Raw genomic sequence first — 13,815 nt, forward strand, 5'->3', positions numbered from 1 at the left:
GCAAGTATGAAGTCTGTTGGGGATGAGAGAGCTTGGGAAGTGAGTCAGTTGTTGTTCGCTGATGATACAGCGCTGGTGGCGGATTCATGTGAGAAACTGCAGAAGCTGGTGACGGAGTTTGGTAAAGTGTGTGGAAGAAGAAAGTTAAGAGTAAATGTGAATAAGAGCAAGGTTATTAGGTACAGTAGGGTTGAGGGTCAAGCCAATTGGGAGGTGAGTTTGAATGGAGAAAAACTGGAGGAAGTGAAGTGTTTTAGATATCTGGGAGTGGATCTGGCAGCGGATGGAACCATGGAAGCGGAAGTGGATCATAGGGTGGGGGAGGGGGCGAAAATTTTGGGAGCCTTGAAAAATGTGTGGAAGTCGAGAACATTATCCCGGAAAGCAAAAATGGGTATGTTTGAAGGAATAGTGGTTCCAACAATGTTGTATGGTTGCGAGGCGTGGGCTATGGATAGAGTTGTGCGCAGGAGGATGGATGTGCTGGAAATGAGATGTTTGAGGACAATGTGTGGTGTGAGGTGGTTTGATCGAGTAAGTAACGTAAGGGTAAGAGAGATGTGTGGAAATAAAAAGAGCGTGGTTGAGAGAGCAGAAGAGGGTGTTTTGAAATGGTTTGGGCACATGGAGAGAATGAGTGAGGAAAGATTGACCAAGAGGATATATGTGTCGGAGGTGGAGGGAACGAGGAGAAGAGGAAGACCAAATTGGAGGTGGAAAGATGGAGTGAAAAGGATTTTGTGTGATCGGGGCCTGAACATGCAGGAGGGTGAAAGGAGGGCAAGGAATAGAGTGAATTGGAGCGATGTGGTATACAGGGGTTGACGTGCTGTCAGTGGATTGAATCAAGGCATGTGAAGCGTCCGGGGTAAACCATGGAAAGCTGTGTAGGTATGTATATTTGCGTGTGTGGACGTGTGTATGTACATGTGTATGGGGGGGTTGGGCCATTTCTTTCGTCTGTTTCCTTGCGCTACCTCGCAAACGCGGGAGACAGCGACGAGGTATAAAAAAAAAAAAACATATATATATATATATATATATATATATATATATATATATATATATATATATATATATATATATATATATATATATATATATATGTATACACTGAGATGTATATGTGCTGTGTGTGGAGGTGTATGTATATACATGTGTATGGGGGTGGGTTGGGCCATTCTTTCGTCTGTTTCCTTGCGCTACCTCGCTAACGCAGGAGACAGCGACAAAGAAAAAATATATATATGATCCTTGTATATAGTAACCTACCTTAACAATGTCGACACTTAATTCCATGCATTAACTTCACTCCCTAACCACACCATAACTATCTATCAACCAACCCCCTCCACTCCCTCATTAAAATAAACCCCGGCCCTTGGCCTCATACCTCAGTAGACTCTACTATAGATCCTCTTCATACCTTCCCTCATACTTGCCATGAAATATAACACTGACAGAACACAAATATAACACTGACAGAACACATATACAACAATATAACACTGACAGAACACATATACAACAATATAACACTGACAGAACACATATACAACAATATAACCCTGACAGAACACATATACAACAATATAACACTGGCAGAACACATATACAACAATATAACACTGACAGAACACATATACAACAATATAACACTGACAGAACACATATACAACAATATAACACTGACAGAACACATATACAACAATATAACACTGACAGAACACATATACAACAATATAACACTGGCAGAACACATATACAACAATATAACACTGGCAGAACACATATACAACAATATAACACCGACAGAACACAGACATAACACTGACAGAACACGTATACAACAATATAACACTGACAGAACACATATACAACAATATAACACTGACAGAACACATATACAACAATATAACACTGGCAGAACACATATACAACAATATAACACTGACAGAACACATATACAACAATATAACACTGACAGAACACAAACATAACACTGACAGAACACATATACAACAATATAACACTGACAGAACACATATACAACAATATAACACTGGCAGAACACATATACAACAATATAACACTGGCAGAACACATATACAACAATATAACACTGACAGAACACATATACAACAATATAACACTGACAGAACACATATACAACAATATAACACTGACAGAACACAGACATAACACTGACAGAACACATATACAACAATATAACACTGACAGAACACATATACAACAATATAACACTGGCAGAACACAGACATAACACTGACAGAACACATATACAACAATATAACACTGACAGAACACAAACATAACACTGGCATGAGCCCAAAATACTTACAAAGCTCCCAGCTCAAAATCTCTGATAATCCAACCCCATTATTCGTATACCCATCAGATATCATACTACTACCCGAGGTCATTATTAATCTAGTGTGTAGGATGATCAAGTATTGTCTACAGTGTGTAGGATGATTATCATACTGATTATAATATGCAAGACAATTACGTTCTGTTACCGGTGTAGGATAATTGGTTCTTTACATTTTCTAGGGTAGGTATGGTTAATTTATAGTATGTAGTGTGATGATGATGTTTTAAGTATGATGATCATGATGTTTTAAGTATGATGATTATGATGTTATAGTATGAATCATGGGTTGATTAAGAATTATGATGTTTTAAGTATGAATTATAGTGTTTTAAGTATCAATTATGATGTTTTAAGTATGATTATGATGTTTTAAGCAAGAACTGTGATGTTTAAGTATGAATTATGATGTTTTAAGTATCAATTATAATGTTTTAAGTATGATTATGATGTTTTAAGTATGAACTGTGATGTTTCAGTATGAATTATGATGTTTTAAGTATGAATTATGATGTTCTAAGTATGATTATGATGTTTTAAATATGAACTGTGATGTTTAAGTATGAATTATGATGTTCTAAGTATGAATTATGATGTTCTAAGTATAAATTATGATGTTCTAAGTATGATTATGATGTTCAAGTATGAACTGTGATGTTTAAGTATGAATGATGATGTTTTGAGTATGAATTATGATGTTTAAGTATGAATCAAGATGTTTTAAGTATGAATTACGATGTTTTAAGTGAGCAGGACAATCAAACAGTTTTACTTACACAGTCTGACATATATCCACTCAATAATGAATCCATTTCTTATTATCCAATATGTCATCATTCTATTTACAGTAGAAATCATGTTCCTAAATTCGAATTTACTTTTCTAAACCAATTTCAATGCGAGCGCTAATTACGTTTTCTGTCTGTTTGAATTTCCAAAAGTTTGCGTTCCGATCAAATGTTACACAAGTTATAAGCCACTTTATACATTTGAAAGTTAGTTAAATTTCCAATTATCATTATCATTATTATTACAATTATCATTATCATAGTTCTTTTACTCGTAAATGCACATTTATATGCAATACGTATATAACTAAAGAGAGAGAAAAAAAAGAGGAAAAAAAATTATATATATATATATATATATATATATATATATATATATATATATATATATATATATATATATATATATTCGGACAGTCACTTGTTTACCAGATGGCGTCATAACTACGTCTCTTCGTAGTATATCAACTGACTGTTATAATTCTTTCTTGTGTCTCCCCTGATGATGTGATTATTACACGAAAGTGCACTTGTAAACTTATCGTCTTTCATTTCTCCGTGGACTCACACACGGACACACACACACACATATATATGTATATCCAATAAGACTTTTATCCTACTTAAATCAGACTGGCACAGGGAAATAAGCAGGAAAATCTAGGGAAAAGCGATTCTTATTAGCAAGGAGGAGAAAGCCAGCGGTTATGTATTGCTGGAACATGGCCTTGTATTAGGAGCAGAAGGCACGGCTTTTCTGAAGACTTACTGGAGACGTCCGCTGTCTCGCGGAAGGGAGATGGAGACAATATATTATCTCCCCCACGAGACAGGGAGACAAGAGCGCGAGACACACACACACACACACACGGACACGAGCGATCGGCCAAAAAGCCACAGAGGATAAATGTATGAGCTTAATACATGGGCTTAATACATGACCAAAGATTATACATAGAGAGAGAGAGAGAGAGAGAGAGAGAGAGAGAGAGAGAGAGAGAGAGAGAGAGAGAGAGAATGATTATCACATGATCTTTTACTGTTTATATTTTGTCCTGGCGACACAGTGCCGGATGGAGGGGGGGAACAGTGATAATTACAGTGACTGTGGTAATTATAGAGGTATTTATTGCAGTGATAGTTATAGAGGTAGTTCTTGCAGTGATGATTATACAGGTAGCTATTGCAGTTATAATTATAGAGGTAGTAGTTGCAGTGATAATTATAGAGGTAGTAGTTGCAGTGATAATTATAGAGGCATAGGTGCAGTGATAATTATAGAGGTAGTAGTTGCAGTGATAATTATAGAGGTAGTTATTGCAGTGATAATTATAGAGGTAGTTATTGCAGTGATGATTATAGAGGTAGTTATTGCAGTGATGATTATAGAGGCATTAGTTGCAGTGATAATTATAGAGGCAGTAGGTGCAGTGACAATTATAGGGGCAGTAGGTGCAGTGATAATTATAGAGGCAGTAGTTGCAGTGATAATTATAGAGGCAGTAGGTGCAGTGATAATTATAGAGGCAGTAGGTGCAGTGATAATTATAGGGGCAGTAGGTGCAGTGATAATTATAGAGGCAGTGATAATTATAGAGGCAGTAGGTGCAGTGATAATTATAGAGGCAGTAGGTGCAGTGATAATTATAGAGGCAGTAGTTGCAGTGATAATTATAGAGGCAGTAGTTGCAGTGATAATTATAGAGGCAGTAGTTGCAGTGATAATTATAGAGGCAGTAGGTGCAGTGATAATTATAGAGGCAGTAGTTGCAGTGATAATTATAGAGGCAGTAGGTGCAGTGATAATTATAGTAGCAGTGATACAGTGTTGGCATTCAGTGATGACTGTAAACAGTTACTAATTGTGTGTTGATTATCCAGTTATTAGCTATAATTTCACTGCTTATATAGTTATCAGCTATGACTACAGTGCTCATATGGTCATTAGCTATCATTTACGTGCTAATGATGGGCGTCTTAACTACCATGATAACTTGGAATGACCATTACAGTGCCATTAACAACAGGTCCACCCTTGACCCCCTGTGGCACACGAGGGGTGTGTGTGTGTGTGTGTGTGAGAGAGACAACTGGTCTTCTAACAGTGCCATTTCACTGCTTGCAGAGGCCCGGGCAGTGATCCAGGGGGCGCCCGAAGTACACGCCCACACGGGCTCGCGCCTCCGCTTGCACTGTGGCCTGGAGCACGCCACCCAGACCCCGACGTACATCTTCTGGTTCCACAATAACACCATGGTCAACTACATGCCCAGGAGGGAGCTCAGGGTCGTCAGGCACCACTACGGTAGTTCGCTCGTTATCCCGGACGTCAATTGGAACGACGCGGGCGACTACCGTTGTGAGCCGCAGATGGCCCACCCGGCCAACGTGACCTTACACATCGTTGCTGGTGAGGTGGTGGTGGTGGTATACGGGGAGCGACGTGCGCGGGGGTGTGTTTGGACTGGATTTTATGGCTGGTGAGGTGGTGGTGGTGGTATACGGGGAGCGACGTGCGCGGGGGTGTGTTTGGACTGGTTTTATGGCTGGTGAGGTGGTGGTGGTGGTATACGGGGAGCGACGTGCGCGGGGGTGTGTTTGGACTGGTTTTTATGGCTGGTGAGGTGGTGGTGGAGGTATACGGGGAGCGACGTGCGCGGGGGTGAGTTTGGACTGGTTTTAAGGCTGGTGAGGTGGTGGTGGTGGTATACGGGGAGCGACGTGCGCGGGGGTGTGTTTGGACTGGTTTTAAAGCTGGTGAGGTGGTGGTGGTGGTGTACGGGGAGCGACGTGCGCGGGTGTGTTTGGACTGGTTTTTATGGCTGGTGAGGTGGTGGTGGTGGTATACGGGGAGCGACGTGCGCGGGTGTTTGGACTGGTTTTTATGGCTGGTGAGGTGGTGGTGGTGGTATACGGGGAGCGACGTGCGCGGGTGTTTGGACTGGTTTTTATGGCTGGTGAGGTGGTGGTGGTGGTATACGGGGAGCGACGTGCGCGGGGGTGTTTGGACTGGTTATTGAGAAGGACTTGTGGACTTGGTGGATGGTTGTGGTGGCTAGAGTGATCGGATGGATGGATGGATAGACGAATGGTGGAATAGATAGATCTATTTCTCTGACACACTGACACACACACACACACACACACACACACACACACACACACACACACACACGTACACACGCACACACACACACACACACACACACACACACACACACACACACACACACTAACTATAATACCATTTGATCCAAAATAAATGACAATTCTATCATCTGTGCTAACTTGATTTCTATAATCTAACTTTTGATTTTACTGGTAACAAGTAATACACTCTAAACCTATAATTCATGTCTATACCCTTGCACTCTATAATCTAAGGTGGATTATTTATAATCATTAATCCTAGACATCTTCTCATACAGCTTAATTTTAATTACAGGTTAATAGCCTGTACTGTCTCTGTGTATAGACTTGACCTATAACTACCATGACCTATAACCTATGTGACCTTTTGATGACCTATAATCATATGGATTATAATAACTTCACAGGTTATGATTTTCTTATTCTTTTTTAGTGACCAAACTTGTCAACAGAGACGCTGAGTGCATTACACACTGCGTTTTCTGTGGGTATTGCGATTCCCATTTTCTGAGTATTTGTTTCCGCATGATAATTAGTCACTGATTCACCTCGTGTAATCACCCCTTCAGTAAATTACTCATTGATTAATCCCATGTAATCACACCCTTAGTAAATTATTAATAGATCCTGTATAATCACCCCTTCACTCAATTACTCAGACTCCTTCAACACATTACTCAAATCGATCCCTTTTAATCACTCCTTCGGTCAATTACTCAGATTGATCCCTTTTAATCACCTCTTCAGCAAATTCCTTATATTGATCCCTTTTAAATACCCCTCCAGTCAATTACTCAGACATATCCCTTTTAATCATCTACTTCAGCCAGTTACTCAGACGGATCCCTTTTAATCACCCTTTAGTCTATTACTCAGATTAATCACTTTTAATTAACCCTCCAATTTCTCAGACTGAGCCCTTTTAATCACTCCTAATCAATTACTAAGATTGATCCCTTTTAATCACCCCTTCCAATCAATTACTCAGACTGATCCCTTTTTAATCACCCCTGCCAATCAATTACTCAGATTGATCCCTTTCTCATCACCCCTTCAAATGAATGACTCAGATTGATCCATTTTAATCACTCCTTCCAATCAATTACTCAGATTGATCCCTTTCTCATCACCCCTTCCAATCAATTACTCAGATTGATCCCTTTTAATCACCCCTTCCAATCAATTACTCAGACTGATCCCTTTTTAATCACTCCTTCCAATCAATTACTCAGATTGATCCCTTTCTCATCACCCCTTCCAATCAATTACTCAGACTGATCCCTTATTAATCACCCCTTCCAATCAATTACTCAGATTGATCCCTTTTTAATCACCCCTTCAAATGAATTACTCAGATTGATCCATTTTAATCACTCCTTCCAACCAATTACTCAGACTGATCCCTTTTTAATCACCCCTTCCAATCAATTACTCAGATTGATCCCTTTAAAATCACCCCTTCCAATCAATTACTCAGACTGATCCCTTTTTAATCACCTCTTCCAATCAATCACTCAGATTGATCCCTTTTAATCACCGCTTCCAATCAATTACTCATATTGATCCATTTTAATCACCCCTTCCAATCAATTACTCAGAGTGATCCCTTTTATAATCACCCCTTCCATCAATTACTCAGATTGATCCCTTTTTAATCACCCCTTCCAATCAATTACTCAGATTGATCCCTTTTATAATCACCCCTTCCAATCAATTACTCAGATTGATCCCTTTTATAATCACCCCTTCCAATCAATTACTCAGATTGATCCCTTTTATAATCGCCCCTTCCAATCAATTACTCAGATTGATCCCTTTTAATCACCCCTCCAATTACTCAGATTGATCCCTTTTATAATCACCCCTTCCAATGAATTACTCAGATTGATCCATTTTATAATCATCCCTTCCAATCAATCATTCAGATTGATCCCTTTTTAATCACCCCTTCCGATCAATTACTCAGATTGATCCCTTTTTAATCACCCCTTCCAATGAATTACTTAGATTGATCCATTTTAATCACCCCTTCCAATGAATTACTCAAGATTGATCCTTTTTAATCACTCCTTCCAATCAGTTACTCAGATTGATCCCTTTTAATCACCCCTCCAATTACTCAGACTGATCCCTTTTTAATCACCCCTTCCAATCAATTACTCAGATTGATCCCCTTTCAATCATCCCTTCCAATTAATTACTCATATTGATCCCTTTTTAATCACCCCTTCCAATCAATTACTCAGATTGATCCCTTTTATAATCACCCCTTCCAATGAATTACTGAGATTGATCCCTTTTATAATCACCCCTTTCAATCAATTACTCAGATTGATCCCTTTTATAATCACCCCTTCCAATCAATTACTCAGATTGATCCCTTTTATAATCACTCCTTCCAATCAATTACTCAGATTGATCCTTTTTTAATCACCCCTTCCAATGAATTACTAAGACTGATCCCTTTTTAATCATCCCTTCCAATGAATTACTCAGATTGATCCCTTTTATAATCACCCCTGCCAATGAATTACTCAGATTGATCCTTTTATAATCACCCCTTCAATCAATTACTCAGATTGATCCCTTTTATAATCACCCCTTCCAATCAATTACTCAGATTGATCCCTTTTATAATCGCCCCTTCCAATCAATTACTCAGATTGATCCCTTTTAATCACCCCCCCCCCCCTTTAGTACAGCACTCAGTGATTGATCCGGCTTAATCAAAGTCCGCTTTCCAGCAAGGCCACCATGGAGCCAAATGTAAACAAACTCTTTGAACCTTCCAGCTGGAGGGCGAGAGGGGGAGAGGGGGGGGAGGGGGAGGACCACCTCAGACCAGCCTAGCCATTCCATTTGAACCACTGGACTGGATTTCCAGTCAAAACAGGAGTTTAGGATTTTAGCATTAACATACATTATACTAACATTATATTAACATTTCCTCTCTGTGTAATTCCCCCACATTGATGAAGTCAACCCTCAACTATACTTTTCAAATTGAATCTTTTCTTTGTCTATTCTTACAACACACACTCTCTATATACCATTTCATGTTGTATATGGCCACCACTTTCATCATCCACTTTTACAACCTGGCTTCCATACTAACCCCCCCCCCCCCCAGTCTCTCCTTCTTTCGATTCTAAACACGACTTTGGAAGTCTGTTACGAAATGTCGTTTTCACTCACTTATTTCCTAAACCAAAATTCTTTAATTTCTAGTTTCGATCATATATATCATATATATCATATTTCCTGTCAATTTGGTAGACTTCAATGTCTTTCTTGTATAATTCTGAGAAATTTATTTCAATATATTCATAAAGTTTACAGCCCATTTTACGATTATCTTTGATTTTGTATTTGCATAACTTTGACTATTCATACCAGAAACTGACTTTTATATTTCTTTCTTGTCTCTCCCCTGATGATGTGATAATGACACGAAAGTGCACTTGGCAACTTATCGTGTTTCATTTCCCCCGTGGACTCATAGGAATATATATATATATATATATATATATATATATATATATATATATATATATATATATATATACAAACTTTAGACTTCTAAGAAACACAATTTAGCCGTACGCTTAATCTTCTATAACTTAACGCAACTTTCACAAATATACTATTTTCCGACATACAACTTTGAGTGACATCGTTTCTTTTTATTTTCATATAAATTCATGCCTATAATCCTTTACAATATTCATAAGCATATCTATATCTTGTCTACATTCGTTAATGTATTTATAAGATATATTTAATTTATCTTTTACGTTCATAAATATATATATTCTTTTTTTTTTTTTTTTTTTTTATACTTTGTCGCTGTCTCCCGCGTTTGCGAGGTAGCGCAAGGAAACAGACGAAAGAAATGGCCCAACCCCCCCCCCATACACATGTATATACATACGTCCACACACGCAAATATACATACCTACACAGCTTTCCATGGTTTACCCCAGACGCTTCACATGCCTTGATTCAATCCACTGACAGCACGTCAACCCCGGTATACCACATCGCTCCAATTCACTCTATTCCTTGCCCTCCTTTCACCCTCCTGCATGTTCAGGCCCCGATCACACAAAATCTTTTTCACTCCATCTTTCCACCTCCAATTTGGTCTCCCTCTTCTCCTCGTTCCCTCCACCTCCGACACATATATCCTCTTGGTCAATCTCTCCTCACTCATTCTCTCCATGTGCCCAAACCATTTCAAAACACCCTCTTCTGCTCTCTCAACCACGCTCTTTTTATTTCCACACATCTCTCTTACCCTTACGTTACTCACTCGATCAAACCACCTCACACCACACATTGTCCTCAAACATCTCATTTCCAGCACATCCATCCTCCTGCGCACAACTCTATCCATAGCCCACGCCTCGCAACCATACAACATTGTTGGAACCACTATTCCTTCAAACATACCCATTTTTGCTTTCCGAGATAATGTTCTCGACTTCCACACATTCTTCATAAATATATATATATATATATATATATATATATATATATATATATATATATATATATATATATATATATATCTTTCTTTTTCTTTCAAACTATTCGCCATTTCCCGCATTAGCGAGGTAGCGTTAAGAACAGAGGACTGGGCCTTGAGGGAATACCCTCACCTGGCCCAATTCTTTGTTCCTTCTTTTGGAAAATTAAAAAAAAAAATAAATAATGTATATTCTTTAAACATATTTTTTAAATTCATAAATATATATATATTCATTTTTTACAGGAATATATCTATGTTTAATATATGTAAACATACTTAAACATTATTTCTAACATTCGTAATTAATTTTTTTTTTCTTTAAACTGCAGAGGAAAAACATGCAGCCCTGCACAACGGCCACGGCGGCGACGAATCAGAGCAGCTGCCGGCCGCTGGCTCCTCCCCTTCCTCCACGACGCCGCTCCTGATTGGCTCGTGTTTGTTTATACTCCTAATGGACGCAGACGCATCTCGATGAGAATTAATTTTAAGAAATAAAAAAAAAAAATTTACAAACACCATTTGTATATAAACATATATATATATATATACATAATACTGTATGTGTCTTATGGAGAATTATAAACTTCAATTAATAACATGTACATAGGGTACTTATTTTCCAGGGTATTTGTGACCAGTTTTCGCGCCCTTTTGTCTGACGTACGAACGACCTCTCTTGTGTCTATGTTTTCAAACATTAATTTCCAAATTTTATGGGTACAGGAAAATCGACGTAATTGACGCGGTTACTACATATTTGCGTCGTTAGTTCACACCACATATCTGAGTGTGTGGATTTAAAGACGTAATTTGTGAATCGAATGGCATTTTAAATCACTACGTAAATGGTGATATTCATCATCTATTTATCTCTCTCTATTATTGTGTCATTCATTAACATCAGAACGGGTTTAAGAATTATATTATATATACGCAAAGGTTAAGGGAAAATATTTATACGCAAAGGTTGCTAATGGGAAAAAATTTTATACGCAAAGATTGTTAAGGGAAAATCTATACGCAAAGGTAGTTAAAGGTAAAAATATACGCAAAGGTTGTTAAAGGTAAAAATATACGCAAAGGTTGTTAAGGGGAAAAATTTATACGCAAAGGTTGTTAAAGGTAAAATTATACGCAAAGGTTGTTAAAGGTAAAATTATACGCAAAGGTTGTTAAGGGGAAAAATTTATACGCAAAGGTTGTTAAGGGGAAAAAATTATACGCAAAGGTTGTTAAGGGGAAAAATTATACGCAAAGTTGTTAAGAAAAAAATTATACGCAAAGGTTGTTAAGGGGAAAAAATTATACGCAAAGTTAAGAAAAAAATTATACGCAAAGGTTGTTAAGGGGAAAAAATTATACGCAAAGTTGTTAAGAAAAAAATTATACGCAAAGGTTGTTAAGGGGGAAAAATTATACGCAAAGTTAAGAAAAAAATTATACGCAAAGGTTGTTAAGGGGAAAAAATTATACGCAAAGATTGTTAAGGAGAAAAAAATTATACGCAAAGGTTGTTAAGGAGAAAAAATTATACGCAAAGGTTGTTAAGGAGAAAAAATTATACGCAAAGGTTGTTAAGGAGAAAAAATTATACGCAAAGGTTGTTAAGGAGAAAAAAATTATACGCAAAGGTTGTTAAGGAGAAAAAATTATACGCAAAGGTTGTTAAGGAGAAAAAAATTATACGCAAAGGTTGTTAAGAAAAAATTTATACGCAAAGGTTGTTAAGGGGAAAAAATTATACGCAAAGGTTGTTAAGGGAAAAAGGTTGTTACTGTATTTATATAAAGCTTCTAGACACGAGACTTTTGATAACGATATCCGGAATATTAATCATGGTAATCAAATGATTAATTGCGGTAAATCATCGCACTTAAGTCGTGACTTATCGAACAGAGATAATCATGGCGCCCAATGGGTTAATCACGCAATTGATTAATCGAACAGAGTTAATCATGGTACCCAATGGGTTAATCACGCAACTGATTAATCGAATAGAGTTAATCATGACTCAATGGGTTAATCACGCAACTGATTAATCGAACAGAGTTAATCATGACTCAATGGGTTAATCACGCAACTGATTAATCGAACAGAGTTAATCATGACTCAATGGGTTAATCACGCAATTGATTAATCGAATAGAGTTAATCATGACTCAATGGGTTAATCACGCAATTGATTAATCGAATAGAGTTAATCATGACTCAATGGGTTAATCACGCAATTGATTAATCGAATAGAGTTAATCATGACTCAATGGGTTAATCACGCAACTGATTAATCGAACAGAGTTAATCATGACTCAATGGGTTAATCACGCAATTGATTAATCGAACAGAGATAATCATGGTACCCAGTGGGTTAATCACGCAATTGATTAATCACGGTACGGGACATTAATCATGAACCTAAGATTAATCACGGTGCTCAAGGGGGGGGTGTTATTAATCACGGTGCTTAATGTATTAAGGCATCACATGGGATGCCTCATGTTAATCAAGAGATTAATCATTATTACTCAATAAAGGTGGAATAATCCTGCTCACGACATCACTCATTATGCTCAATATGTTAATCATTATAAGATTAAACCATCATAGAAGATTTAACAAAGCCAATTTAACGTCTTTTATGATGTTAAATTCACGTAATATATATATATATATATATATATATATATATATATATATATATATATATATTTTTTTTTTTTTTTCAAACTATTCGCCATTTCCCGCGTTAGCGAGGTAGCGTTAAGAACAGAGGACTGGGCCTTAGAGGGAATATCCTCACCTGGCCCCCTTCTCTGTTCCTTCTTTTTTGGAAAAAAAAAAAAAAAAAAAAAAAAAAAAACGAGAGGGGAGGATTTCCAGCCACCCGCTCCCTTCCCTTTTAGTCGCCTTCTACGACACGCAGGGAATACGTGGGAAGTATTCTTTCTCCCCTAT

At 37.6% G+C, this 13,815-nt stretch overlaps 1 protein-coding gene across 1 annotated transcript in view; it reads left to right on the plus strand.

Moving 5' to 3' along the window:
- Positions 1-13,474, plus strand: part of LOC139748753 (lachesin-like) — a 255,561-nt gene extending 242,087 nt beyond the window's left edge. The window contains exons 5-6 of the mRNA XM_071662179.1: positions 5,306-5,590; positions 11,191-13,474. Coding sequence (XP_071518280.1) covers positions 5,306-5,590; positions 11,191-11,339 — 434 coding nt within the window. The 3' untranslated portion in view covers positions 11,340-13,474. The remainder of the gene's footprint in view (positions 1-5,305; positions 5,591-11,190) is intronic.
- Positions 13,475-13,815: the final 341 nt, after the last annotated feature.

The sequence above is a fragment of the Panulirus ornatus genome, chromosome 5 (assembly GCF_036320965.1).
Source record: "Panulirus ornatus isolate Po-2019 chromosome 5, ASM3632096v1, whole genome shotgun sequence".
Taxonomy (NCBI): domain Eukaryota; kingdom Metazoa; phylum Arthropoda; class Malacostraca; order Decapoda; family Palinuridae; genus Panulirus; species Panulirus ornatus.